Source organism: Anarrhichthys ocellatus, unplaced genomic scaffold (genome assembly GCF_004355925.1).
Source record: "Anarrhichthys ocellatus isolate YVR2014 unplaced genomic scaffold, GSC_Weel_1.0 scaffold4, whole genome shotgun sequence".
In the NCBI taxonomy this organism is placed as follows: Eukaryota; Metazoa; Chordata; class Actinopteri; order Perciformes; family Anarhichadidae; genus Anarrhichthys; species Anarrhichthys ocellatus.
In genome coordinates, this window is record NW_022280034.1 from 4,797,656 (window position 1) to 4,821,963 (window position 24,308).

At 43.2% G+C, this 24,308-nt stretch overlaps 2 protein-coding genes and 1 non-coding gene across 6 annotated transcripts; all 3 read left to right on the forward strand.

The window, feature by feature from the left end:
• Positions 1-133: 133 nt before the first annotated feature.
• Positions 134-12,509, forward strand: eef2k (eukaryotic elongation factor 2 kinase). Of its 3 annotated transcripts, none has more exons than XM_031843962.1 (20): positions 134-409; positions 988-1,247; positions 1,784-1,843; positions 3,396-3,496; positions 4,976-5,036; positions 5,122-5,159; positions 6,117-6,288; positions 6,925-7,074; positions 7,159-7,291; positions 7,389-7,516; positions 8,248-8,461; positions 8,558-8,622; positions 9,521-9,598; positions 9,956-10,012; positions 10,237-10,302; positions 10,788-10,919; positions 11,010-11,198; positions 11,282-11,406; positions 11,604-11,782; positions 11,974-12,509. In XM_031843962.1, the coding sequence occupies exons 2-20, from the start codon at positions 996-998 to the stop codon at positions 12,081-12,083; spliced, it is 2,310 nt and encodes a 769-aa protein (XP_031699822.1). In that variant the 5' UTR covers positions 134-409; positions 988-995; the 3' UTR covers positions 12,084-12,509. The 3 variants fall into 3 exon arrangements, with proteins under 3 accessions (XP_031699822.1, XP_031699823.1, XP_031699824.1); XM_031843963.1 differs by having other exon boundaries at positions 991-1,247; XM_031843964.1 differs by lacking the exon at positions 10,237-10,302.
• A 1,022-nt stretch (positions 12,510-13,531) lies between these two features.
• Positions 13,532-24,199, forward strand: polr3e (polymerase (RNA) III (DNA directed) polypeptide E). 2 transcript variants are annotated; one of them, XM_031843587.1, is made up of 21 exons: positions 13,549-13,931; positions 14,700-14,796; positions 15,622-15,672; positions 15,832-15,909; positions 15,986-16,101; positions 16,707-16,789; positions 17,036-17,143; positions 17,474-17,520; positions 17,614-17,733; positions 17,874-17,959; positions 18,385-18,429; positions 18,525-18,616; positions 18,933-19,053; positions 19,168-19,249; positions 19,359-19,418; positions 19,677-19,834; positions 19,926-19,987; positions 20,074-20,510; positions 21,846-21,923; positions 22,623-22,745; positions 22,841-24,199. In XM_031843587.1, exons 2-21 carry the CDS (start codon positions 14,758-14,760, stop codon positions 22,895-22,897), a joined length of 2,043 nt encoding a protein of 680 aa, XP_031699447.1. In that variant the 5' UTR covers positions 13,549-13,931; positions 14,700-14,757; the 3' UTR covers positions 22,898-24,199. The 2 variants fall into 2 exon arrangements, 1 of the variants encoding a protein (XP_031699447.1); XR_004212657.1 differs by lacking the exon at positions 22,841-24,199 and having other exon boundaries at positions 13,532-13,931; positions 21,846-22,178; positions 22,623-22,706.
• On the forward strand, positions 13,555-13,636 carry trnal-aag (transfer RNA leucine (anticodon AAG)). The gene has a single exon. It is a non-coding gene; the product is annotated as a tRNA-Leu (tRNA).
• Positions 24,200-24,308: the final 109 nt, after the last annotated feature.

Sequence of the window (24,308 nt, forward strand, 5' to 3'; positions counted from 1 at the left end):
TAAATTGTAGATATATCCTTGGAAGTCATTTTACATTCTCGATGGACGCTCCTCTATAATCTGCTCACGTTTGTTTTTTAGATTTCCGATAGTCCTGAACGCAGCAGGATGCCGGGGCGTGGCTTCACAGAGAGCAGTTCTACGTGTTGAAGGCTCACGTCTTCGTGGAGGACGGGAACAACAACTACAACCCGCTGCCAGAAACCTCCCCGGACCTTCAGGACACATTGGAGAACCAGGACCGAGCCAGGCTGGTCTGGGAGGAGAGTTTAGCTGCCGCTGCTGCGTTCCTTATCTGTTTAACTGAAAACTGAAAACTGTGAGACGGAAGAGGAACTGGCTACATTGTGTCGCACATTCTGTCAAAGATACAGTGATTAAAGGCGGGTTTGTGCCTCACGGTTATACGGTAGGTTTTGGTAATACGTGCAACTAACAGTAGGCCACAATAGACCAAACTAACGTTAATGCATTTGGAGAAATTCGTCTTGCAGCATGCTGTAACTTAATAGCTGCTCCATGATTTCTATGGGATCTGCTGTCAAATGTGCTGTCATCACGTGGCCGCGGTCTATAGGAGTGCAGGTTGTTTATCTTTGCTCGGATCTGCATTCTTCTCCACCAGCCAACTGTTTGAAAACATGCAAACACAGTTGCCCTCGATTCCAGTGGAACATATTGGTGCTTAATGCCGTAGATGCTAATTGCTTTTGCATGCTGATGCTCACTATTTATGGCTTAAATCCACGTTATATGAGTATGTATTTTGATTCCACGTTGTATGCATATGATGGAGGTGTCATGGTGCAGGGGCATCCAAAGTAACAGCTGTGCAGCCATTATGCAGGGTTGTTGTTGTTAACACGTACTTACATGGCTGCCTGCCACAGATTAACTCCATACTCTCTTTATGTGGCTCTACTTTCCACTCAGTGCTCTTCACTGCTCTCTCAGTCCATTCACTCTCCTGTCTTGTCAACATAACAGCAGACATCATGGAGGACGAGCTGATGTTCAGCATGGAGGAGGTGGGGAGCACCAAGAGACCCCCTGTCCATGGAAGTGCCCCCAACCAGCGGGCCTCTTCCCTCAGCGAATCCAACGCCAGTGACGACGACGACGACGACAATCACTTCATCTGCCCCATCCTGGCCGACTCCGCCAAAGAAATCTGTCACTACCTGAAGAAGGCGGTCTACGCCCGGCAGCTCTCAAACTCTCTTCCTAAGAGCAACTTTAAGTTCAAGGTGAGCGGTCGCCTCGCCAAATGCACAGCAAAGTGAAAAAATAAAATGCTGTGGGATTGTTTAGTTCTGCAGTTGTCTGTGAGAAGAGCTATTTGCCTTATAAGGAGAGATGATCTGTTCATGCCTGCACACACACACGCACACACACACACACACACACACACACACACACACACACACACACATACATGTACCAGCATGTGTGTATCTATTTATTGAAGTGGAAAGCTGGTCCCACACCTCTTAACTGCACTCTCGCCAAAGAACAGGAAGTTCCAGACAGCGGTTTTAAACTTGTGTGATTATGTTGCGTATAAACACGTCTCTCACTGCTCAGCAGTAAGTGAGCTGTTCAAGGACTCGCTTCAGTCTTATCTGAGCCACTGTGCTCCAGCCAACTGCCAGGATGTGTAGTGCTGTTGTTTAAAGCAACCAAGCAATTTATGTTATTTTAAACTTTTGCCATGTAAATGTCAGATATTTCTTCCCTGTTTTTTTGATGAAAAGCCGTCCATTTTCTTTACCTTTCTGCATAGAATGAAACGGAAGCGGTGGCAGAACCTCAACTGTATAAGGTTTTGTCTCAGAGAGCACGGGTACGTTACAGATGAGTTATGTCTTCCTTCTCTCGCTCTTCACCAGTGACCATCTGTGCCTCTCTTTGTCCCAACATGCACTCTGCATTTTGACTTTCCTTTTCCTTCACTTTAAAAAATCTTTTGAAGCAACATACTTTCCACCTACTCTCACTTCCTCTCTTCATGACTGATGTGTATTCTAATCATCCTCCCTTTCTTCTCACCGTATCTTTGTGTTTTATTTCATCAATCTACATAAACAAAGTCCATGAATGTTATACTGTTATTTCACAAAACTATACTGTTTCGTTCAGGAGCAAAAGTGTCTTTTTTTTTTTTTTCATTGCCACTGCATTAATCTAAAATTAGAAAAGGGCTAAAATCCCAGAAAGCAATTATAGCTAAAAATGTATTTTGAGCACGGCTGTGCACTTCAGCACCATACCAGGCTGCGCTATTTGACCCTAAACTCTTGTAACCAGACTGCGTTGTTTCTGACAGCATGCAGGAGTTGCACACTCGCAGCAGGTGAACGAGGTTTGACGTACGATGTGTCGTCTGCTTCTTGTCTCAAACAGACGTGAGACTCTTTCTGTTAAAAAACCCAACCTTTATGTTTCTCTTCATGTAACACCCTCGCTCTGAATATAGACCTGTCCTGAACGCCTGCTGCACAGTGACCGGTGGTATACGAGGGAGACGTGCCGCTGTGCAGCACTGCGGGGTTCAGGGTTTGGGGTTACTGGGGCAGGTTTGGATTACCCCTGACACTCGATTCATGGGTCCTTCCAAGAAAGTTATTTTTTGAAATCGGCACGACTGCAGATGGGCGTGAAACATCATATTCATATTGAGGGAGCAGTAAATTATTTCAGTTGATGTTATGGAATAGGAGACCTTGGTTGATAACTCATTAATACATTTATTCTGAAGCCTGCCAAATATTTAAACCCTGTGTATTAATTCATTAATTAGCTACATTTGCTGTGTGCTTTCTTTCCTGTTTGTACTGAAGATATTTGTGTTTTTTCCTTCCTTTCCTCCTGATTTGCACGCTGCTACAAACTAGGGATGCACCAATCCGACATTTTCAGTCCCGATACCGATCCGATACCAGTGTTTAATTAAGAAGCTGTACGCCTCACTGTGTGGAAGTGACTGAGATCATTATTTTATGTGTAAGGCAGCAACAAGCTTGACCTAAACATTGCGTTCCTATCTTTGTAAAACGAAATATAACAAATAAATAGATGGATATAAATGTACTTGTTGATAAATGATGTTCATTGCAGGCTTCCCTAGCTCTAAGCTGATTAAATGCAAATACTTTGAAGAATGAGGGAAAGCTGCTCAATGCAGAAACTGTGACATTTAATTTGCTTAATTAGTTCGCACAATAGAGGAGAGAAAGTGTTGTGCAGAGAGAGCACAAAAATACGCTTTCAGTTGCTTTTGTTGTTCAAATTCAATGTCTCCTCTTGCGAACCTGTTTGGGAAACAGGTTTGTCCATTGTCTTTGCATGAAGACAAACGCTGTCAGCTGATAAGTTGTGTTTGCTTATTGCGACAGGATCATTGGAAACATGCGATCGAAAAGGCCAAAGCTATGCCCGACCCCTGGGCCCAGTTCCACCTGGAGGAAATCAAGACTGAAGCCTGCTTTCGTTACAGGTACGAATAACTGTGTGTGGCTGTCAATCAACACAGGAGGCTTTTTGAGTTTTTGTAGCAGTAAAAACAGATGCCTGCTTCGACCAAAAACAAAGCCGGTGAGATGATGCGGGGCTGGTAAACGTTAGTCGACCTTGCTATTCCCGTTTGGCTCATATATGGGTCAGTTTGAACTGTTGACAAACATTACTGCCCCTTCACCGGGCACATTGACGCCCTTCGGACCGCCCAGTTCTTTTTTTTAAGATCTCGCACTGCAGCCGGGATTACTCGGGTGTTTACCCAGGTATTACAGCCAACATGGCGGCTACATGAACACACACACACACACACCTGCAGAGCTCTCAGACGTGGTCTGCTTTATGTCAAGAGTCGTTACACAATTAAAATATGCAGAATAGCAAGAAGAAAAATAATTCCTTTGCTAGTGACAGGATTGGGACTTGACTGTAGAGAGGAGGGATTGTCAGGAGCTGGGATTCGCCTCCGCTTCCTCTTTTCATGTGCTAATTTTACCCACATGTAACCCAACTCCTCACTCCCTGTTTGTACCCCCCCCCCCCCCCCCCCCTCCCAGCTAGATGGAATGAATGTCACTGTGGTACGCTGCGTTCCTCAGGCTGAAACGCTTTGTTGGCAGAATAGAGCGCTGTTCTTGTTTCAATGGAGGAGCAGAGCTTAATACTGAGTTTGAAGGCACTCAGGTTTGAGCTGGGAAGACTTGCAGCTGCACCTACACTTCATGCAGTATTTATTAACTCAGGACACACACCCCGCCAAGCCAAAACACACAGTGTTTAGTCACATATTTGTATCGCCATATCGACTGCATGAGTTCCTCCCTGATTACATGAATTTAACCCTAAATCCAAAAAGAAATGGCTGCAGAGACAAAGTGCCGTATCTTTTGGGAAGAAAAACGAAAGCACACACAACTCCTCTGTTTCATTCTTCTCTCTTTGTTGGTTTTCCGCAGAGGGGAAGCCAGATGCTTTATGGGCCTCCGTGATAAGAATTCATAACGAGCTGTTGACATAGGAACTCCCTCACAGAGGGCAAAGAGTAAACGAGAGTTTTAGGAACCGAAGTCGAATCAAAAGAGACAAACAAGTTCTGCTCAATGTTGTAGGCCGGCATCCAGTGTGAGTGAATTGTAACGTAACAGGTGGAAAACAAAAAAAACCTGTCAGATCACTTTATTTTGTGCAGCCAACAGTCCAAAACACAAAGATCATAATGATATTAAACACAGACACGCATCAAAACCTCACATTTAAGAAGCTGAAAAGAAGCTGTCCTTTCAGAATAAAACACAACTTGAAGTACAGTCATGCTAGCAGCTCTGTGAGGCTGTACTTTGGCTTTAAGTGTGTTATTAGATTTAGTTATTGGATTTTATTTTATGTGAATTTAAAGAGCGTCCATCATTTAAAAAAATAAAAAATGACTGTAATGTAAATTCACTGTCCCTCTTTGCAGGTACAATGCCATCACAGGAGAGTGGGCTCAAGACCAGATCCACATCAAGATGGCTGCCCAGGTATTACTGCTCTTTAGAAGGACTGTATTGTCGCCATTAAAAACAAAAACTAATTCTTATCTCTTCTCTTATTTATTTCTCACAGCCGTTTGGGAAAGGGGCGATGAGGGAGTGCTTCAGAACGTAAGTTGAAGTATTTTTCTCATCCAGCGGTTAATGCCCTCGAGTTCTGGTAACGGAGGCCTTCGTGGTCTCAGTGTGAATAGAGCAGAAGAGTTCTTTCTGCAGGTCCACATTCCTTACATTTCTTGCTCCGACTCGGGAGGATAGCTGCTGACTAATTTAGTAATTTCAGAGCCAAAGATGGTACGGAAAATATCACAGTGAAGCAGCTCAATACAGTCCTCCGTGATGGCACCGGGGCTTTAGTTGTTTATTGTTTTGGATGAAAGACAATAGAAGCGTACAGCGTTGTCACTGCGCCTCTGTGTTGTGTTTTGGCTTCTGCATGACCCTGCAGAATGAAAGAGAGAAGGGATAATGGTCTTATTGTTCGTGCATGAACCTGAGTTATGTGGGAAATGTGAAAGCGAGGCATCCATCAACCTCCCACTTTAGCTGTTTGCTGTTTGCAGTATCCCACAGAAATATTCCACTGTGACAAAACCTTGAGCATGAACATAAATCATCCAGCTCTTATAAGATAAAACAAGAAAATCAGGAATGATGGTATGTGGTCCCTGTGGGATTTGTACATACAGTGTTTGGGTTAAACTTTAGAGCATCGACATGTATATGTAAATAAGAACTGGACGTAGTCACCATGACGTCATCCATTGGTGTGTGGACTACGGTTTTGAAGTCTTTAGTTTGGCATTTTGGCTGTCGCCATCTTGGTTTTTTGCAACCAGAAGTGACAAAAGAAGGCGGAGCTTCTGATTGATATCATCCAGAGGTTGCCGCCTGGTTTTGGAGCAGTTTTGTGTACATCTGACATCTGTTCCAGTTGATGCTATGATAAAATGTGGCTTTCGTTATGTATATTTATAAAGGTTTCTATCTGTGAGTGAACTGTAAATGCATTTAAATTTAACTGAAATGCTGATCACTAATGCAATATCTTATTTATTTTCCCTCCAGGAAGAAGTTGTCAAATTTCTCACACAGCAGCAACTGGAAGTCAGCATTTAATTATGTGTCCAAGAGTTACATGGAGACGGTGGACAGAAGTGTTTACTTTGAGGACGTCACGCTGCAAATGGAGGCCAAGCTCTGGGGAGAGGAGTACAACCGCCACCGACCTCCCAAACAGGTACAGAGAGAACATTTACAGTCTGATGTGCTGCCTAGTTCATGGGACGGGACAATCAGGGGCGAGCACAATCCTCTTACCATCGTTGTTTTCATAATATAAAGTATTTGAATCTTAGATTTAGGGCTAAAACTAATCTTTCTTTTCATTATCAATTGATTTGCAATTTTTTTTCATTTAAGCATTTGATCATTTAGTCTATTAATTGTCCAACAATTTTGAAAAAAAGTGTTTTGTCTGAACAAAAGTCAAGAGGTATTCAGTTTATTGTAATATATACAACAAAGGGAAGCAGCAGGACCTGCCAACTGAGCAGCTGTAACCTGAGAATGTGCTATATTTTTTAATTATTATTATAATGTATTTAAATTGATAATTTCTCTCTGGTGAATGTATTCATCATCATTTCAGCTCATCATAATAGAAGAACAGTAAACAATGATATTGAATTATTTCCCAGAGAATGTCATTAGCTGTAAAAACACACTTTTCTGCACAGCCTTAGGAGCGGGTTACAATGCATCTCACGGCACACATTGTTTGTGCATGTGACAAATAATCCATTGTGACATTTGCATGACGTAACCATCTGTAATGCTGTAATGTGAGTGTTGTTTACCTCTCTCTAATCCTCAGGTGGACATCATCCAGATGTGTGTGATAGAGATGACGGACAGACCAGGCAAACCTCTCTTCCACCTGGAACATTACATCGAGGGCAAGTACATCAAATACAACTCCAACTCTGGCTTCGTGAGGGACGACAACATCCGACTCACCCCACAGGTACAGCTGCGTCACCTTTTAGTGTTTATACATGTTCGAGCTAATACTAAATGAATAACCTTCATTTCTTTTTGCATCCATCAGGCCTTTACTCACTTCAGTTTTGAGCGAGCGGGCCACCAGCTGATCGTGGTGGACATCCAAGGAGTTGGAGATCTCTACACTGACCCTCAGATCCACACAGAGAAGGGGACGGACTTCGGAGATGGAAATCTGGGTACAGTTCCTTTGATGTTGACAAACTGCTGCTAGATACACGTGTGAAGTTCTAAATTATAGTATTTATTGTTAAAAAATCGTGCCTGTTTTTCCAGGTGTGCGGGGCATGGCGCTGTTCTTCCACTCCCACCTCTGTAACAAGATCTGCAAGAGCATGGGCCTGACGCCTTTTGACCTTTCCCCTGCAGAGAAGTCCCAGCTGGACTGCACCAACAAACTGCTTGTAATTTTAACATTTTTATAATAATAAATAAAATGTCAGCCAGGGCCAGAAATCAGAAGTAGGTCAGAGTAAAAATAGTTCATAAGATAATGATAATAATAAATAAAAATGTGGAACAAATGTCACTAAGTTTACAAACTTGTAGATCGCAGACCTCTGCCAAGGCTGTTTTCCCATAAGTGAACAATAAGAGGCGGCAGTAGCTCAGTCCGTGGAGACGTGACTTGGAAACTGGAGGGTCAAGTATGGAGTGTGGGCTGGTAGCTGGAGAGGTGGCAGTTTGCCTCCTGGGCACTGCCGAGCTACTCCAAAATTCAATGGGTTCGTCCTTGGCCCGTGCTACACATTTCTACCAGGTTTCATGAAAATCGGGCCAGTAGTTTTCCTGTAATCATGCTGACAGAAAGACAGACAGACAAACAAACAAACAAAACAACAAAACAAAATTCCCAGTTGCCATAATTAGTCACGAGTCTGACCGGCTTTGGGACCTTATTTCCTGTAAGATGGAGAGATCTCAACTGAATATGCAGCCTGAAGCACTAAAAAGAAAGATAAAAGGATGAAAAGGGTGCTGCATTATGTTTTAAACACTCAAACAGTAATTTCCAATACTCGCTCTCCAACTCAATTTGCAGGATTAGCATAGGACGGATGCTTATCTTCAGTGTATTCTGCTTGTTCTGTTGCTGTTCCATCAAGATTGATCTTGTTTTGTTTTTTTATCTCAGAAATCAGCCCAGACGGTGCTGAGGGGCTGCGAGGAGCCCTGCGGTTCTCCTCGTGTTCGCACCATGTCAGGCAGCCGGTCGCACCCGCTGCTGTCCCGCCTGTCGGAGACGTCTTCTGTGGACGAGAGCGACGTAGAATCGATCCCCTGCTCCCCTCTCACGCTGCCCTGCTCCCCGCTAGCTGCACATGGATTCATGGGAAGGTCCCCTCTCGGTACGGTGTCCATGAACAATGTTATTACATACTGCACATGTAAAACCGTACATTTCCACCATTTAAATAGTTTTGTAATGTTCCTACATTTTACAGGCTTTTCATTTATCGGAATGAGCGAACATGAAAGAGCCAATAATAACAACATCGGTGAGAACAAGGTGAGCAATAACTCATAACCAAACTGTAGATAAGTCGGTATACCTCAGGTCCATGTTGAGTCCCAAGAGCTCCATGTTTGCCGATGTAAAGTCTCTATTTTTGTCCTTTTACATTACATTCGTATCTGTTTTCATAAAAGATTATGTAAAATCCAGGTAAAAGAAGCTAAAAATATGTGTTGGAGTAAACTTCATCCGTCACTTAAATACAGTATCGACATTTCCACCTCTAGGCGGCGCTGCATGCTACGTATAATACCTCTACTAACTGAACACCCCTCCACTTTCCAAGTGCGTGGGATAACTGCGGTTGGCTTCAAGTAACTTAAAAATGTGAAAGGTTCTCTAGAGCCGGTGTTTGGTTTGTACGTTCTGGGATACGGTAGAACAATGGCTGTGCAACATGGCGAAAACATAGTTATGAATATTGTATTCCATTTCAGCCAGTAAATTCCCAAATAGTACACACTGTTTCTTGAAAGAACTTAATTTACATGCACCTTTCAAACATTACAAGGTGCTTTGCATGGATTTACAATTAACTTAAATCCGGCCATTAAAGGTACAAACATAAAATTGCCTCATTAAAGAACAGGACAAAAGAAGGATGAATAGAACAAATGAAACGGATACTGTAACTGGAAAAATCAAACGCAGGATTTAAGAAGTGGTGTAAACGTTTTGTCTTCTTGCATTTGAGATTTGAAATGTCTGAAGGCATCCGATTGTGTTTTGGTTTTGATCCCTTAATACGATGAATTGCAATAATCTAGACGTGATGATATAAAAACACGAATGATCTAAAAGATGTGATTTCTGAGATGCTTCTCAGCTGGACGAAACATCACGGCTCACACGAGTCCCTACACTGATCTCTAAAATGTCTTTCTGTCCGTAGGACTCTGATAGCGGCGGGGACAGCGGCTACCCCAGCGAGAGGAGGAGTGAAGGAGACCCGAATGACCACGTAGACGGGGTAAATGCTTACGTCTGACTTGTGTTTGTTTTCATTTTGACTATTGAGGATTTTTTTTATCAGTACGTGAAAAAGAGTCAGTAAGTCTGTAGATAAACAAGGCTAAGAAATGTATTTGTGTATGTCTGGCATTTACCAAGTCGACATTTTAGATACGTCACAGCTTGTTTGAATAATTCATGGTTTGTTTATTATCTTAAACAAACATCATTTTTAAGCCCTGACATATTAGACTTCTCTTGTTCACTCTCCTTTGTCCTTCAGTCCTCTCAGCAGCTGTTAGTCTGTAAACGTTTCCTCTTCTCCACATAAAGTCTAACTGTAGGTTTTATAAATGCATGTTGTATTGTCCTCCAGGCCCGTCATCGCAGCCAAAGAAATTATTCGGAGTCGGATGAGGACAGTTTCAGACAGGTAAACAAATGTAGAGACACCAGTGTGTAAATGTGCTAATCATCATCATCATCATCATCATCACCGTGATCAAATAATCCTCCTCTGATTTCCCTCATCCTTGTTTTTCTTCACTTTGTCTGTTTTTTTTTTTTTTTTTTCCTCATGACGTAATTTAACAGCAGAATCAGTTCCTCACCTTCCCTCTGATTTAGCTGCTCCTGCTCTTTGTGTTCACTCATTAGAGGAAGATGGTAGCTTCTCCGAGATTCACTCCAAACTTAGATTCTTACAATGCCGACAACGAATGGGTGATTATTTGCATGGAGGCTTGTGACCGCCGAGCGTTTCCCTGTTGTTGTTTTATTACTATTCATCAAGCATGGCTCTCTCGAGTTACATTTGATTTGATTACCCAGGCTGCCACTGTTTCCGCCTTTATTTTCAGAGTCACTGAAAACAGGAACCGAAACACCATCTACCTCTGTTTCACCAACTCCACCCTCTTGCTAATGACTGTGTGTGTGTGTGTGTGTGTGTGTGTGTGTGTGTGTGTGCGCGCGCGCGCGCGTTTTCCCATGCTTTACCTGATCTTTGCATTCACTGACGCCAACATGGATGTACTACTCCAGCTCATTCATCAGCTAAAGTTCCAAAAGCAAACTTGTCTGGATGGGTACACCCCTGAGAGTTTTTACATACATTCATCATATGATTTGTTTTCCGATGATTGTGGTTAAGAGCATCACCGTTCCTCCTCCTTCTTGTATATCTTGACTTGTCTTTTCCTGCTCAGCTGACGGAGGAGAAGTGGAGCTTCTACCATTCGTCTCGCGCTCACGTCCACCGGTCCTCCTGCGTGGCCACCGAGGTGGAGCGACTCAACGCTCTGATGCAGAAGAAGACTGGCCAGTCGATCCTCGGCAAGGTAAAAGATCAGATTGGTTGGCTGAAATCTGGCTTTCAAGGTGAGTTTCATTTGTTGAATGTATTCTGGATCACCTTCCTCCCGAACCAGGTCCACCTGGCGATGGTGCGGTACCACGAAGGGGGTCGCTTCTGTGAGAAGGACGAGCAGTGGGATCAGGACTCGGCCATGTTGCACCTGGAGAGAGCAGCGCTGTGCGGAGAACTGGAAGCCATCGTGGCGCTGGGACAGTGCTGTCTGCAGCTGCCTCACCACATACTGCCGGAGATGGAGTTGGAGGTACCACGCTAAAGTTCATTTAGCCTTTTCGGGTTTTGTACAGTGTGAACCCTTGTGATTTAATATGTCTGTGTTGTTGGCAGGATAACGCTGGAAACAAGATGAAAGGAATTAACTATCTGCTGCTGGCAGCGGAGGCCGGCGACAGATCTTCTATGATCACAGTGGCCCGAGCCTTTGATACTGGGATCAATCTGTCAGCTGACAGGTCAGTGGTTGAGTTTTAAACTCTGGAAAGCTGGACTTGTATTATGAATGGACTTGTGGGTAAAGATAAGATATGATAACACTGCCCCCTAGAGGGATTTCTAGATCTTTCCTTTATTAAAGTAAAGGAAGATGGCACTATTTGTAATGCTGAAGGTTTTGTGCATTATTGTTTTTCTTCTTTCTTTGATTATCCAGAAAGCAGGACTGGGAGGAAGCGATTCACTGGTATGAAAGTGTGCTGAACATGACAGACTACGACGAGGGCGGAGAGTTTGACGGGACGCAGGACGAGCCTCGCTACCTGCTGCTGGCCAGAGTGGCTGAGATGTACCAAGTGGGAGGCAACAAGCTCACTGCAGACCCACAGAGAGCAGGTTGGACTCCATGCTGGCTTAACAAACCTCGATGTGTCAAAATACACTTCAATATACCTGCGTCATTTTAAGGAATAGTCCACTGAAATGTACCCCGTGTAAACCTATAAAAAAATACCATGGCGTCATTAATTGATGGATATAATTGTCTGTGCCTGCATCCTAACGGCTCCCACCATCCTTCTCTGCAGGTGATATGTTTACAGAAGCAGCAGAAGCTGCCATGGAGGCCATGAAAGGCCGACTGGCTAACCAGTACTACATGAAAGCTGAAGAAGCCTGGGCGCTAATGGAGGAGTAATTTTGGATACACATTTTTATCACAAAAAGGCCGCCAGAGTTAATTTTTACATGAATGGTTACAGTTTACATATTTATATTGTATAATATTATCTTTCTGCCGCAGTGCAGTGTGTGTCTGTGTATGTTTTCAACCTTCTATCCATCTACCCAATCAGGCTTAAATGTCCAGGTTTCTGTTCTTCTTCCTTATGTTTGTTTTCATTAATTCCCTGTCTGATTACATTTTGGCTAAGCCAGGGGTCGGCAACCTGCGGCTCAACTGCTGCAGCAAACTGAGCAGGTTTTTTTTCTCATCTTCATAAGGGTTTGATATTGTTATAACAGTTAAAATAGCAATAACATGTCAAGAAGTTTCTTTATTCTTGTTCTATATTTTCATAAATACAACAAACTATAGTTTTTGTATAAATAATATAACTATATATAAAACTTTATAAGCTGTGATATCAAATAGCTTTTGCGGCTCCAGACAAATTTTATTTGGTGGAAAATAGGGCAAAATGGCTCTTTGGATCGTAAAGGTTGCCGACCCCTGGACTAAGCGAATGTGGCTGCATGAAAGAGAAGGTCTGAAAGATCAAAATAAAGAGAATAGTTTACTTACTTTGCTCTACATTCATGTTGGAAGAATGCATGTTTAAATATTCTTGGAGCATAAAACGGTTAAATAAAGTTTGCTTTTTATGGGTAAACACATGTCACTATTCATCCCTGTGTTCTTTCCCTCTCCAGTAGACAAGAACTCTGTCATTAAATGTCTGTTCCAGGTGACTCACTTAAAAGTATAGTTCATTGTTACAGTGGAGTTCTCAGACGAGAGGTTACATCCTAAAAACAAATGTTCAAAAGCATTTCTTAATATTGAGTTAACTGTATTCAAAACTCTTCACATGGTTCTCGTTACAACAGAAATGCTGCTCTCATAACGGTTCATCTCAAATCCAAAATGCATGAATGCAACCAAGGCACAATGTTTGTGTCAACTCTGAAAATAAATGGATTTTGTCAGTTACAACACAATTACCTAAAAATGCGTTGCATTTTTATTCCCATACAAAAAGAGGAAGAATATTTTACCGTACAGAAATACAGCAAATATACTTTCATGTTCAATTTAATTTAATGTTTTATTTGGAAATGTAAGCAGATTCCTTTCAAAATGCACCAGATGAAACTCAAGTACTTCCATTAACTTAACACTAAATATACTATATACGCTACAGTATATAGATAAGAAATTTAAAATCAAAGTCACATTTTTTGATCTCCTTTTGTTTATGGATATTTAAATATGTTATGTTTTATTCGTAGGTTTTCTGAACTTAAGTATAACAGTTTAAATGTAGTGTGTATATTAATGTATGTATATAAGTAATTTGTAAATAAATGTATACATATATGTATGTATATATATATATATATATGTAATTTATAAAATTTCTTATATAATCACATAGTCTAATCAATGGGGTAGCGTGGCCGAGCGGTCTAAGGCGCTGGATTAAGGCTCCAGTCTCCTCGGAGGCGTGGGTTCGAATCCCACCGCTGCCATAAACCTTTTGGTACATTCATACCTAAAGTACTCACCACATAATGAATGAACTGGAAAATGCAGGTAACTCCAATGCAAATATGAACAAACAAGTGAAAGAGATAATAATAAAACACTTGATAGTGATCTCGCTGTGCATTATGGGCACGGGCTCCTCCCCACGTGTCTGTGTGGAGCAGTCAACATGGTACCGACACCTACAGATTTCAGCTGATACTACTCCTCTACGCACCAGACTGCTGGACTCCTTCACACACGGATGAGATAGCTAAGAGTGTAGAGTGAAGTGTGCAGGTGAGAGCTGAATCTACCCTGGATGTTGTTTCAGGAAACAAAACAGTTCCTTTTTTGACTTGTGTGTTATTTTGATCTGTGTGTTAGCACGCCAAGCTAGCCTGCTAACGCTAAGCTAATGCTGCCTGGCTAGGCTACCTGCATGTTAGCTAGCTAGTTTCGTTGCGTGTACGTTTGCGTAAAGGAAATTTAAACACTGAGCTGTTGGTCTTTCTTTTACAGGTGTATGTTTTTCAACGTTATATCAGAATAAAACAATAACAACCCGCAGTGTAGTGCAGGCCTGTGACAAGTGGACTGAAGGGTTTGTTGCTAGCTTGCTAATCGAGCTAACCTAGCCAGTAATGTGACTTATTTTAACGAATACTTAACTGTAACGAGTATATTTATGAGTCAACATGTTTTTTTACGTGTTGGGTTATATGTTATGTTTGTCACACAATGTTTGCATGAAGAGCAGTGGTTTAATGTGGATTGCATTGTCTTGCATCATGTGACATTTACCTGGTTGTGTCAGTCAAAGCATCACTTGACAGACTGCATGGTCAGGCTGGGGGCTAACTTTGGGGGTTTTCATGGTTAACTTTAAGCCCTGAAGACTGACACACCTTGTAACAACACAGCAACGAATCCTGATGTAACCTGGATATGCTGAATCATAATGTTCTTCTTACTGCCACCTGTTAATAACCAGCTTGGGTGTAGCCACTTGGCATCATTGATGTGTAGCTTTACAATACATAATTATAACTGTGTCTTTGTCTCCAGGTTGGATCTCTGAGATCTGCTGCTGCTGTTTCATCTCCTCGTTCCTCCTCACATCAATATGGCCAGCGGGGATGACGATGACCCCATTATAGAGGAGGTATGTCTGTGGGTCCAAGTTAAAGCATGAGGCTGGAGATATTTTAACCCACAAAGAGTTTATCCTGATAGTTGCCTGATAATAAGCCACACCATTTTACTGGGTGACGTGTGGTTTCATCATTATGAACATGACTGAATGATCTTGTGGCTGAGTGCCCGGACAGGGTGGAAAAGTTAAGATTAAAGATAATCTTTGTTATCAACTTATCATCTACAGTGCTGGTGTGGGAACATTTAAGGTTAAGGCCGAATGAGAGAGAGGAGTGTTGTCGTTGCTACTTATATCGAACTTATAGCTAACATGTTGTTGCTTTGCACTTGTTGACAAAGGTCCAAACCATCGAGACACAGATTGGCAGGATATTACATGTTAAGGTGCCAAATGTTTAATAAATAGGTTTGCACTGATCCATTCTGTTCTCTCCTGAGTCTGATTCCTTGACTCTGGGTATCTGTTAATACTGGTTCCCACTCATATACCAGTGCTCTCCTTTCCCATCATTTGAAGTCTGTACACCACACTGCACTGGGATCATTTCTGTGTTTGGTAATGTAAACCCAGGGGTTGCTGTGGTGCTGCAAAATGATTGAGTAAATGTAATGCATAAGTACATCTATTTATAACCTTTTTAAGGTAATCTCAATTAAATCAAGAGCTCTTTTGCAGAGATGAGACACAAACAAAACACAGCCAGCTAACCGGTCACACACACGTACAAACATACGGCATCAGAAACAATCACACGGATTGTAGGAAAGGCTTGACTGAGACGATTCATCAGCTCCTCAAATAACTTTGATCAATGTTTCTCTTTCTCTTTAGATCGATGTTTATCTTGCCAAAAGCCTTGCAGATAAGCTGTATCTTTTCCAGGTAATACTTTCCTTTGTTGTACTTAATGCTGATGAGTATGACTCTCTTTGTTTCTGTAAGTTATCTCAACTCTTACATTCTGTAGCATGATTGTTGTACAATGTTCAAAGTGTCACGAGTCACTCTCTAATCACCTTTATTGATTACTTTCCGACCCAGTACCCCGTCCGACCGTCCACTATGACCTACGATGACGTCAACCACTTATCAGCTAAGATCAAACCCAAGCAGCAACGGGTAAAAAAAGGCTCTTTTCTTTTTTCTAATAATCCATCAGTGTAGAGCATGTTTGTAATGCATCTCACTAATACAGGTGGAGTTGGAACTGGCCATCAACGCGATGAGTCCGAACTACTGTCGCAGTAAAGGAGAGCAGATCGCTCTGAATGTGGACGGCACGACTTACGACGAAACCAACACCTATTCAGGGTAAGTCTTCTGTTAAACTTCACCTGCACTCAGTTTGTACGTTATGGTCCCATCGGTCAGTGTGAGCTCGCTATGACTCGCCACCAGAGTTGTAAAGCAGAGCTTCAACAATATTTGCTTCCTGGCGATTAGCTAGATGAGACGGTTGATGCCGATCTCATGTTTGTTCGTCAAGTATGAAGCTTCAGTCAGGAGACGGTTAGCTTAGCTTAGCATAAAGAGTGGAAACAAGGTAAACTGAGCATTATAATACTCATACTACCATGTATGTCCCAATACATAGTAAGTCAAATGCAAAAGTATTCCAAAAGTATCAGGATGTCCCACAGCATCAAGGGGCATTTTTCAGAATGCAAACCACCTTTTCTGGCTATTCTGAGCTAGGCTAGCTGTTTCCATTCTTAATGCTAAGCTAACCAGCTGTTTTGGACGTGCTTTTGGTATCGATCTTCTCATCCAACTTTAGGCAAGAACACAAATAAAACTCAAACTATTTCTGTAGCGCTAGATGAGTTTTTCCAGACTTCTCTTTGCGAATGAGCAGAATAATTAACCAGTTATGTCTCTGGTCTAAGCATTCTTCTCTTGCTTTTTTTTTTCTCCAGGAAAATGATGGATAAACAGTCCTTCACCTCCATCCAGGCCACCACCAACACCTCCAGATATGCTGCTGCTGTGTTTCGTAAAGGTCTGATTTGATCCAGAAGTTCACTTTAGCACCGTGCTTGTGTTTGGGTTGGTCTAACCTCGTTGCTGCTGCTTGTAAACACTCATATGTTCACAGTCCGTATGAGTCGTTATCAGTCGTACTTTTCTTATTCGCGTTAACTTCTCTGTGTTTACATTGAAGATAACCAAAATCTCAATATGATGCACAATTGAGCACCAAAAGTAGTATTTGTGTTTCTGATTGTTTAATTATTCGCGTCAACAGGTGAGCTCCACATCACACCTCTGACGGGAATCCTCCAGATGAGGCCGAGCTTCTCTTACCTGGACAAGGCCGACACCAAAACCAGAGAGAGGGAGGCGGCCAATGAAGGTGTGGCAGTTTTCCAAAATTAAATAATTGAGAGAGATTAAAGAAGATTGATTTTTTTAATTTTCTTTTTAAATAACAGAACAATGGCAAAGATCTGTTTGTATTTTTACTGTTTCAGTGGACTCTTGTTGTTCATTAACATAATATTTAAACAAAAAACCCTGAGCTCTTTCAGCAGAGCACTCGTTTTGTGTTTCGGCACAAATAATATATATATAATAAAGAGTGCCAGGTTTTTTTATTAACTAGAATTTTGTTCTTTTGCTAACTTGTAAAAATGTCTTAAAACATTAAGCCGACTGTTGTGTGATGAGAGTCTTTTGCCTGCAGGAGATTCCTCCCAGGATGAAGCAGAGGAGGACGTCAAGGCCATCACGGTGAAGGCTTACACACATACACACAAACTGATGATTGCCCTGAACCCATCATTTCTTAATAATATATTCATTCTGCATGCGTTTCCACTCCAGGTGAGGTTTGCTCGTCCCGAGTCGGAGCAGGCGCGACAGAGGAGGCTCCAGTCGTACGACTTCCTCCAGAAGAAGCAGGCGGAGGAGCCCTGGGTTCACTTGCACTACCACGGTGTCAAGGTAGGGGAGCTGCACCATCGGGCCACCTCATCCCTCTTTCAAGAGTCGCCAGAATGCTGAGAGCATTAGTTTTGGGTTCGTGGGCAAACGTGACGGAGCTTGTACTTGTTTTTGTCTTTGACCTGTTGTTTATATTTTAGGATGGGCGCTCAGACCATGAGAGGCAGTACCTGTTCTGTCAGTCTGGGGACGCCTCCGAGAACTCTGAACTGGTCAAAACTCCTAAGTGAGTATCAACAAATTACATTCGACTCTCATAATTCCCCCAGTCTTACAAGATTACCTTTGAAACCATCATGCTGATGAATTTTTAAATGTACCTTCAAACACATCATGATAAAACTCCGTTGATGTTAGCTGTTAGCTTCGTTATTTAGCCAAGCTGGACTGTGCCGCCCACCGGCTGCTGTCGGCCAACGTTAACTAGAACTATTCTGGCCGATTTCAACACATTTGTTGTTCACAATGAAGCATAATTGGGGAAAATACAGGGTGCTTCCTATCGATGTGTGGATCGTGAGTTTACTGCGTCCTTTCAGATTTTAGACGCCATTAATGTTGAGCCCACCGTAGAAAAACAAAATATTGGTCTGATTGCAAATATCGCTTATGTGGATTTTCCTGATGGTTCTCTCTTTTCTTTTTTTGCAGGGAGTACCTGGCAATGCTGATGCCCCCTCTTGCAGAGGAAAAAGTGTAAGTATTCCTCCCTCTACTAACCCGAGTGAGACTTAAACAGGATGACGGTCTCAGAGAAGCTTCATTGACATGTTCCTCTCTCTCTCTGTTAGTGTGAAACCAGTTGGTCCCAGTAATGTGCTCTCCATGGCTCAACTCCGCACTCTGCCGCTGGGAGAGCAAGTCAAGACGCTGATGAAGAACGGTAGGACAACGCATTGACAAGACGCATGCAAATTGCAGCTTTTCTTAAAGCCAGACGGGGGCGACAAAGCATTAGGATCAATGTTAGACATGTGAAATGATTTAAAACTTTGTAAAGAATTATTGAATGCATCCAAACAGAGGTGCAGAGTTCTGTCAGCAGCTTGGTTTTCACTCAAGGCTTTTACTTTCCAGTCATGTTTTTGTGCTCTGTACATTTGTCACAGACATGAAGTGCATCCTATTTACACCATATAATCAACATCCAGTTGGGTTGTCCTTCCTCTGACAGTAATGTTTAATATTTTCTCCTCTAGTCAAGTTGATGCCGTTTGCTAACCTGATGGGGCTGCTCGCCTCTGGCACAGACTCCACCGCAGCGCTGCGCTGCATCCAGCAGGTGGCGCTGCTGGTTCAGGGCAACTGGGTTGTCAAGAGGTGAGAGGAAATGTCACTCAAAAGATTTGAACAGATTAAAGGTGTCGTGCTTCTCTTAACGACTCACAGACCTGGCAGCAGAGTGACGTCTCTGTGTTTTTGTTTTCTCTGCAGTGATGTTCTGTATCCTAAAAACACCTGCAGTCCTCACAGTGGCGTCCCCGCCGAAGTGCTCTGTCGTGGCCGTGACTTTGTGGTGAGCTGCTGTTACTGTTAAACCAATAACAGGGCCGTGCCGTGAGAAGGCGTTTAGTGTGTGGTCGCCTTGGTTTTAAAGTCATAGTGACTCGTTGTTTCTCTTGTAGATGTGGAGGTTCACTCTGGAGCGCTCTGTGATGAGAAAGGAGATCGCATCCATCATCAAAGTAAGAATCTAATCCCAGAGTGATTGTTCCTGGTTGGTAATGACATCGCAAGATAGCACAACAGATGCATATTTGTGTATGTAGGTTTGAGGAAAAAAACCACGCTCGGTGCCCCCACAGTGTCTGTTGGTTGTTTCGATGCCGAGCAGCTTCACTGAAGCAGGATTGTCTCTGAACTTCCTGTCACCTTGAGGCTAAAGCCGCTCCGTTCATTCAGGTAAACAGAACTAACAACTTCTTCCTCCCGTCTTCTGCCAGCTTCCTCCAGAGGATGTGAAGGAGTTCCTGGAACATGTCGCCGTTCCTCGAGTCAACCGGGGCTGGGAGTTCCTGCTGCCTACCGATGCGGAATTCGTCAAGAAACACCCAGACATTGGCCACAGGCAACACATGCTGTGGCTCGGCATCCAGAGCAAGTGGGTCACACTCAAGAGAAGCGGGAGGAAGGTTGTTTTCACGGTGTTGTCAGTCGAAGTGTCATCAAATGCTGTTTCTCTTTCCTTTAAGGTTGGAAAAGGTCTTTAACTTCTCCAAAGAAGACTTCAGGCCAAAGAATTCCCCGCAGCCTGGTGTGTACCGAGCCGTGTTTCTCACAGCCAGCTGTTAACACAATGAAAATTAAACATTCAGCTGATGCCAGCGTGTTGTTTTCCAGAGCCTGTGCACGTCAGCGGGGAGCAGCGTCTGAAGGTAGCTCACGAGCGCGCTCAAGGAAACCAGTCGTCCCTCCAGAAGGACCTGGATGCCAGGCGGGCAGGAGACGGCGTCCACGTCAAGCAGGAACCCATCGAAGAACCGATGGACACCTCCTCCTCCGTCCCCAACGGGTCGGTCAACGGTTACCCCAGTGCCACCTCCCCCGCCTTCGATCACACCAACGGTGATGGCGGGAACGCGCCGGCCCAGGAGCTGCAGGACTTTGTGATCAAGACTTTCAGGAAGCATTTTGTACTGACGCTGAGTGAGTTCAAGAGGCTGTTGAGCCTCCACCTGGCCTCCATGCCGGTGGGACGGAGCGTCTTCCCCTCCATCTCGGACCACATGCTACAGGACGCCATACTGCTCTGCCAGTGCAAACAGATAATGGTGCCTGTGAGTATTCAGGCCGGAGTTTCTACTGTCAAAGTTTCGGTTGTCAAACTCCCACTTCATTCACCCCGGAGGCTCTTAGTTTACTTCCTCCATCGTTGTTTCTAACAGATGTATTGTTTCACATTCCTACGATTCAAGCCCAACAGTGGTGTGAGATGTAAACTCTTGGTATTGTATAAGGCCGCGTTCAGATAGATAGTCGGGCAGAAACACTGCCCTGATGTGGGCATGTTGCAACAGGTATTATTGTCTCAACGCTCATTAAACAGTGAAGCTAGTGATTAAGCACAGGCTCTCAAAGGCGAACATTTTCAGGCGAACAATCCTTAATAAGCAGGAAGCTTTAATGCGTCTTATTCTGCATTTTTGAACTGAGTTTTCAAACGCGTCCCCAAACATTAGTAGTAAAATCTGATTTTAAAAAGAGATTGCTCCTCCTCCTCCTTGGACTAAGAGCTGCTGCTCTGGTCCAGCTTAGACCGCCTGTCGGGGCTGAAGAAGCTTTTCACTGCTTGAATGCAGCTATCGGTTTCCTCAAACAGAATAACGACATTAACGGCTGTTTTGCTTGTGAGCGCTTTGTTACCAGTGAAGCGGGAGGTGCACTGAAGCAATGCAAACCTGGTTCTCATGTTCCACTCACGGTCCAGCAGCCACCTGATGCCTCAGTGTGTTTGGACTGAGGTTGCTGTTTGTAGGCTTACTGTAGATGTTTTCTGTTTCTGCGTATTTACTTGGTGTGGTGTTTGCTCGTAGGGCAGGGAACTGCGTGGTCTTGTTGCATTAAGCTGCCACATCTCCTGCCAGGACCAGCCCTGTCCTGGTTTAGGTCTACTCCAATCTGTACGCCTGACATTAAAAGGGTGTTAACCACCGCAGGGGAGGGAATGGCCAGCCGTCGTCTTTGTTATGCAACAGATTATTGGCCTCGAAGCAAAGCTCATTACGGCTCAGGTGGGGGGGGGGGGGACTAAGCCGGTTTGTTGTTTTCAAACGCAGGCAGATCTGGAGTCAGGCGATTGGCCTTCTACGTTCAGTACAACGTTGTTGTTTTAGATGTCTTGACAGTTCACAGATCAGTTTTGAGTCAGCGGGTCGGACTGTCTGGATGGTAATCCTCCTCGGTGTTGGTCCTGCTCGGCCTCGTATTGTTTTGGCATTTTGTCAACAAATGTGTCCGAGAGAAAGAAAAGCAATGCCGTCTTTTGTTAAACATTGCATAAAATGGCACTTGTACTCTTGAATCAAGGCTTTGATGAACCAGGCTGAGTGCTGAGAATCTTTACTGATTTTAAATGTTAAAGCTTTTCAAACGTTTCTATTTCCCTCCTTTAGTTTCCTGCTCAGACCACAGCAGCCACCGATGAAAAGAAGGTGTTTGCTTTGTGGGAGACTGGAGATGAATCCGACAAGGTAAACACGTTTTAAAAACAGGTTTATAGTAACTTCACAGCTTCCTCCTCGTCTCTTGACTCTACGTGCAGACTCCTGCAGCTGAAATGCACCACAAACCACAAGTCGGAGCCTGAAGTTCAGAACCCAGCGTGTTGTAGCGTGGGCCGCGATCAATTAGTTTCATTACTGAGAAGCGACGCAGAAGAGACAAGTAGGACATGGCTCAGTTTGTCACCCACAACCACAAGCTGAAGAGGCAAAGCTGCAGGCCAAGTGTGTGTTTTTCCCTCTGTGTTGTTGTTTTTAGTTTTCTTTAATGTGCAATGACTCTGCACTAGACTTCCTTTGTTAAAAGTTAGAATAAAGCACAGCACACAGAGTACAAACGGCTCTGTTAATGCTCGAGTATAAACAGATTTAGTCTCTCTGTGTGTTTGATCATTGTATTTCCTGTCTGTTGTTTTATTTCTATTTAAACTAATTGGTGTGATGTCTCAAGGGGATTGCTGGTTAAAAACAAACAATATACAACATGTTAATGAGTTAGCTTTCGAGGTGCTGGTAGATGGATTTTTTTAAGTGTTTCCCCCCATTTCCAGTCTTTCCAGAGATGTATCGATTTTCTAACTCGCCTCATAAAAGCAACTAAGCGTATTTCCCAAAATGCCAAACTATTCCCCTAAATGAGTTCCGTGTTTGTTTGTTTTCCTCCTGCAGCATCGTCAGGTGCTGTACGAGCTGTACAAGAAGAACTACCGCATCAGGAGGAACGTGATACAAGTGAAACTGACCCAGGAGTTTGGAGACTTTCCGAAGGCGGACGTTGACCGTCTACTCCATGTGAGAACAGTGATGAGGCTGAACGGTCACCTTTTTTTTTTTTTTAAGGAGTTTTTATTTTCATCACTGATCTAACTTGTTCTCTGTTGTTGCAGGAGTGCTGCATCAGCCATGCAGGGATGTGGTACCTAAAGGGAACCATACAGTCCTGACACTGACGGCACCCCCCCCACACAGACACACACACACACACACACACACACACACACACACACACACACACACCCCCTCCTCATCGACAGCCAATCAAATCCTCTCCCGGGTGTCTAGTGGGAGGGCATCCGTAGAGACGAGAGCCAATCGCAGCTCGCCCCCCACTCTGAGGGCGGGCGATTGGAGGACAAAAGATGTCGGCGGTCTGCTCAGAACATGGAACACTGAAGCATGTCTGACATTAACACAAGCACTCTGATGCAGCGCGGAGGACAGAAGCTCCTCACACACTCTCACTACGACCTGGAGTGTCTGACGGGTAAAATATGAACGAAGAAATAGCAAGATTATATATACGGTTTAAAAGTAGTTTTGGATTTTTTTTTGTTTGGACCTCATGTTTGATTATTTTTTTTTTTTTAAATAAACATTTACCAGATCAGGATGGCGTTCACTGTTTAAAGCAACGTGGCTCAAAGTGCTTTCATTTCACTCCTGAGTTCTGCATTCAGCCGGAGGAAACAAGTGTTGCTTCATCGTATCAACAAAGCGAACATTGTTTAAGAAAGCCATTAACTTAACACACCGTCTTTGACCCGACTCGTTTCGGTTATTAACTCCACCCTCAATACACGCCATGAAAGAGTTAAACTTTATGATTAAATGCAACGGTTGCTTAATTACAACGCGTGGAGGCAAAACTGAAACCTAAAGGTGAAAAAAAAAACAAGCAACAAGTCCCTGATGACATTACGCTCACGCTGTACAACTGAAATCACTGAATATGTTTTGGCAATCATGGACCTGGAAACATGGCCACATGTGGCTTCTCCCACATCTCCGCATCATTCAGTGGAATGCACTGAGATGTACGGCTGGAGGAAGGAGCGGATTAAATGGCTGATGAGGTTTGTTTCTGGTTGAATGTACAGTTTGAAATGGTTTTCCTTTGAGAGAGGCTGATTTCAATGACGGCCAATAAAGATGCAATGGTGAATATGGTTTTTTTTTTGTCATATTTTGATCATCAAATTTGTCTGGGTTTAATTGAATTTGTACCAACAAAGAGGAACGGACACAAACACTGGACCAACATCTGTGCTGCTATCTTGAGCCTCCGTCTAAAAGTGCCTCACAAGACAAACTCCCACTCACTCACACACACTCGCAGACTATGAGGAGCAATAAAGCTTTGATTCTCTTTGAAATACTTTAAAATGTAACAGTGCATCGTCAAACAATGACGGGTGTATTTCTTTTGCATTGGTTTGTGTTGCTCAATAAACATTGTTAATAACTTGTTTTCTGTCAGTCATCGGTGGTGAGATGGAACCCCAAATGTCAGAACCTGTATTAGTGAGGTGACTATTTTTACGGTATGATTTATTTACAGATTACTGAAGTACTCAT

Coding starts and splice junctions, on each gene's coding strand:
- eef2k (XM_031843962.1), top strand. CDS start 996: ATGGAGGACGAGCTGATGTTCAGCATGGAGGAGGTGGGGAGCACCAAG. Junction 5,037..5,121: donor ACATCAAGATGGCTGCCCAG/GTATTACTGCTC, acceptor TATTTCTCACAG/CCGTTTGGGAAAGGGGCGAT. Junction 5,160..6,116: donor ATGAGGGAGTGCTTCAGAAC/GTAAGTTGAAGT, acceptor TTTTCCCTCCAG/GAAGAAGTTGTCAAATTTCT.
- polr3e (XM_031843587.1), top strand. CDS start 14,758: ATGGCCAGCGGGGATGACGATGACCCCATTATAGAGGAG. Junction 14,797..15,621: donor ATGACCCCATTATAGAGGAG/GTATGTCTGTGG, acceptor CTTTCTCTTTAG/ATCGATGTTTATCTTGCCAA. Junction 17,521..17,613: donor AGGACGTCAAGGCCATCACG/GTGAAGGCTTAC, acceptor TTTCCACTCCAG/GTGAGGTTTGCTCGTCCCGA.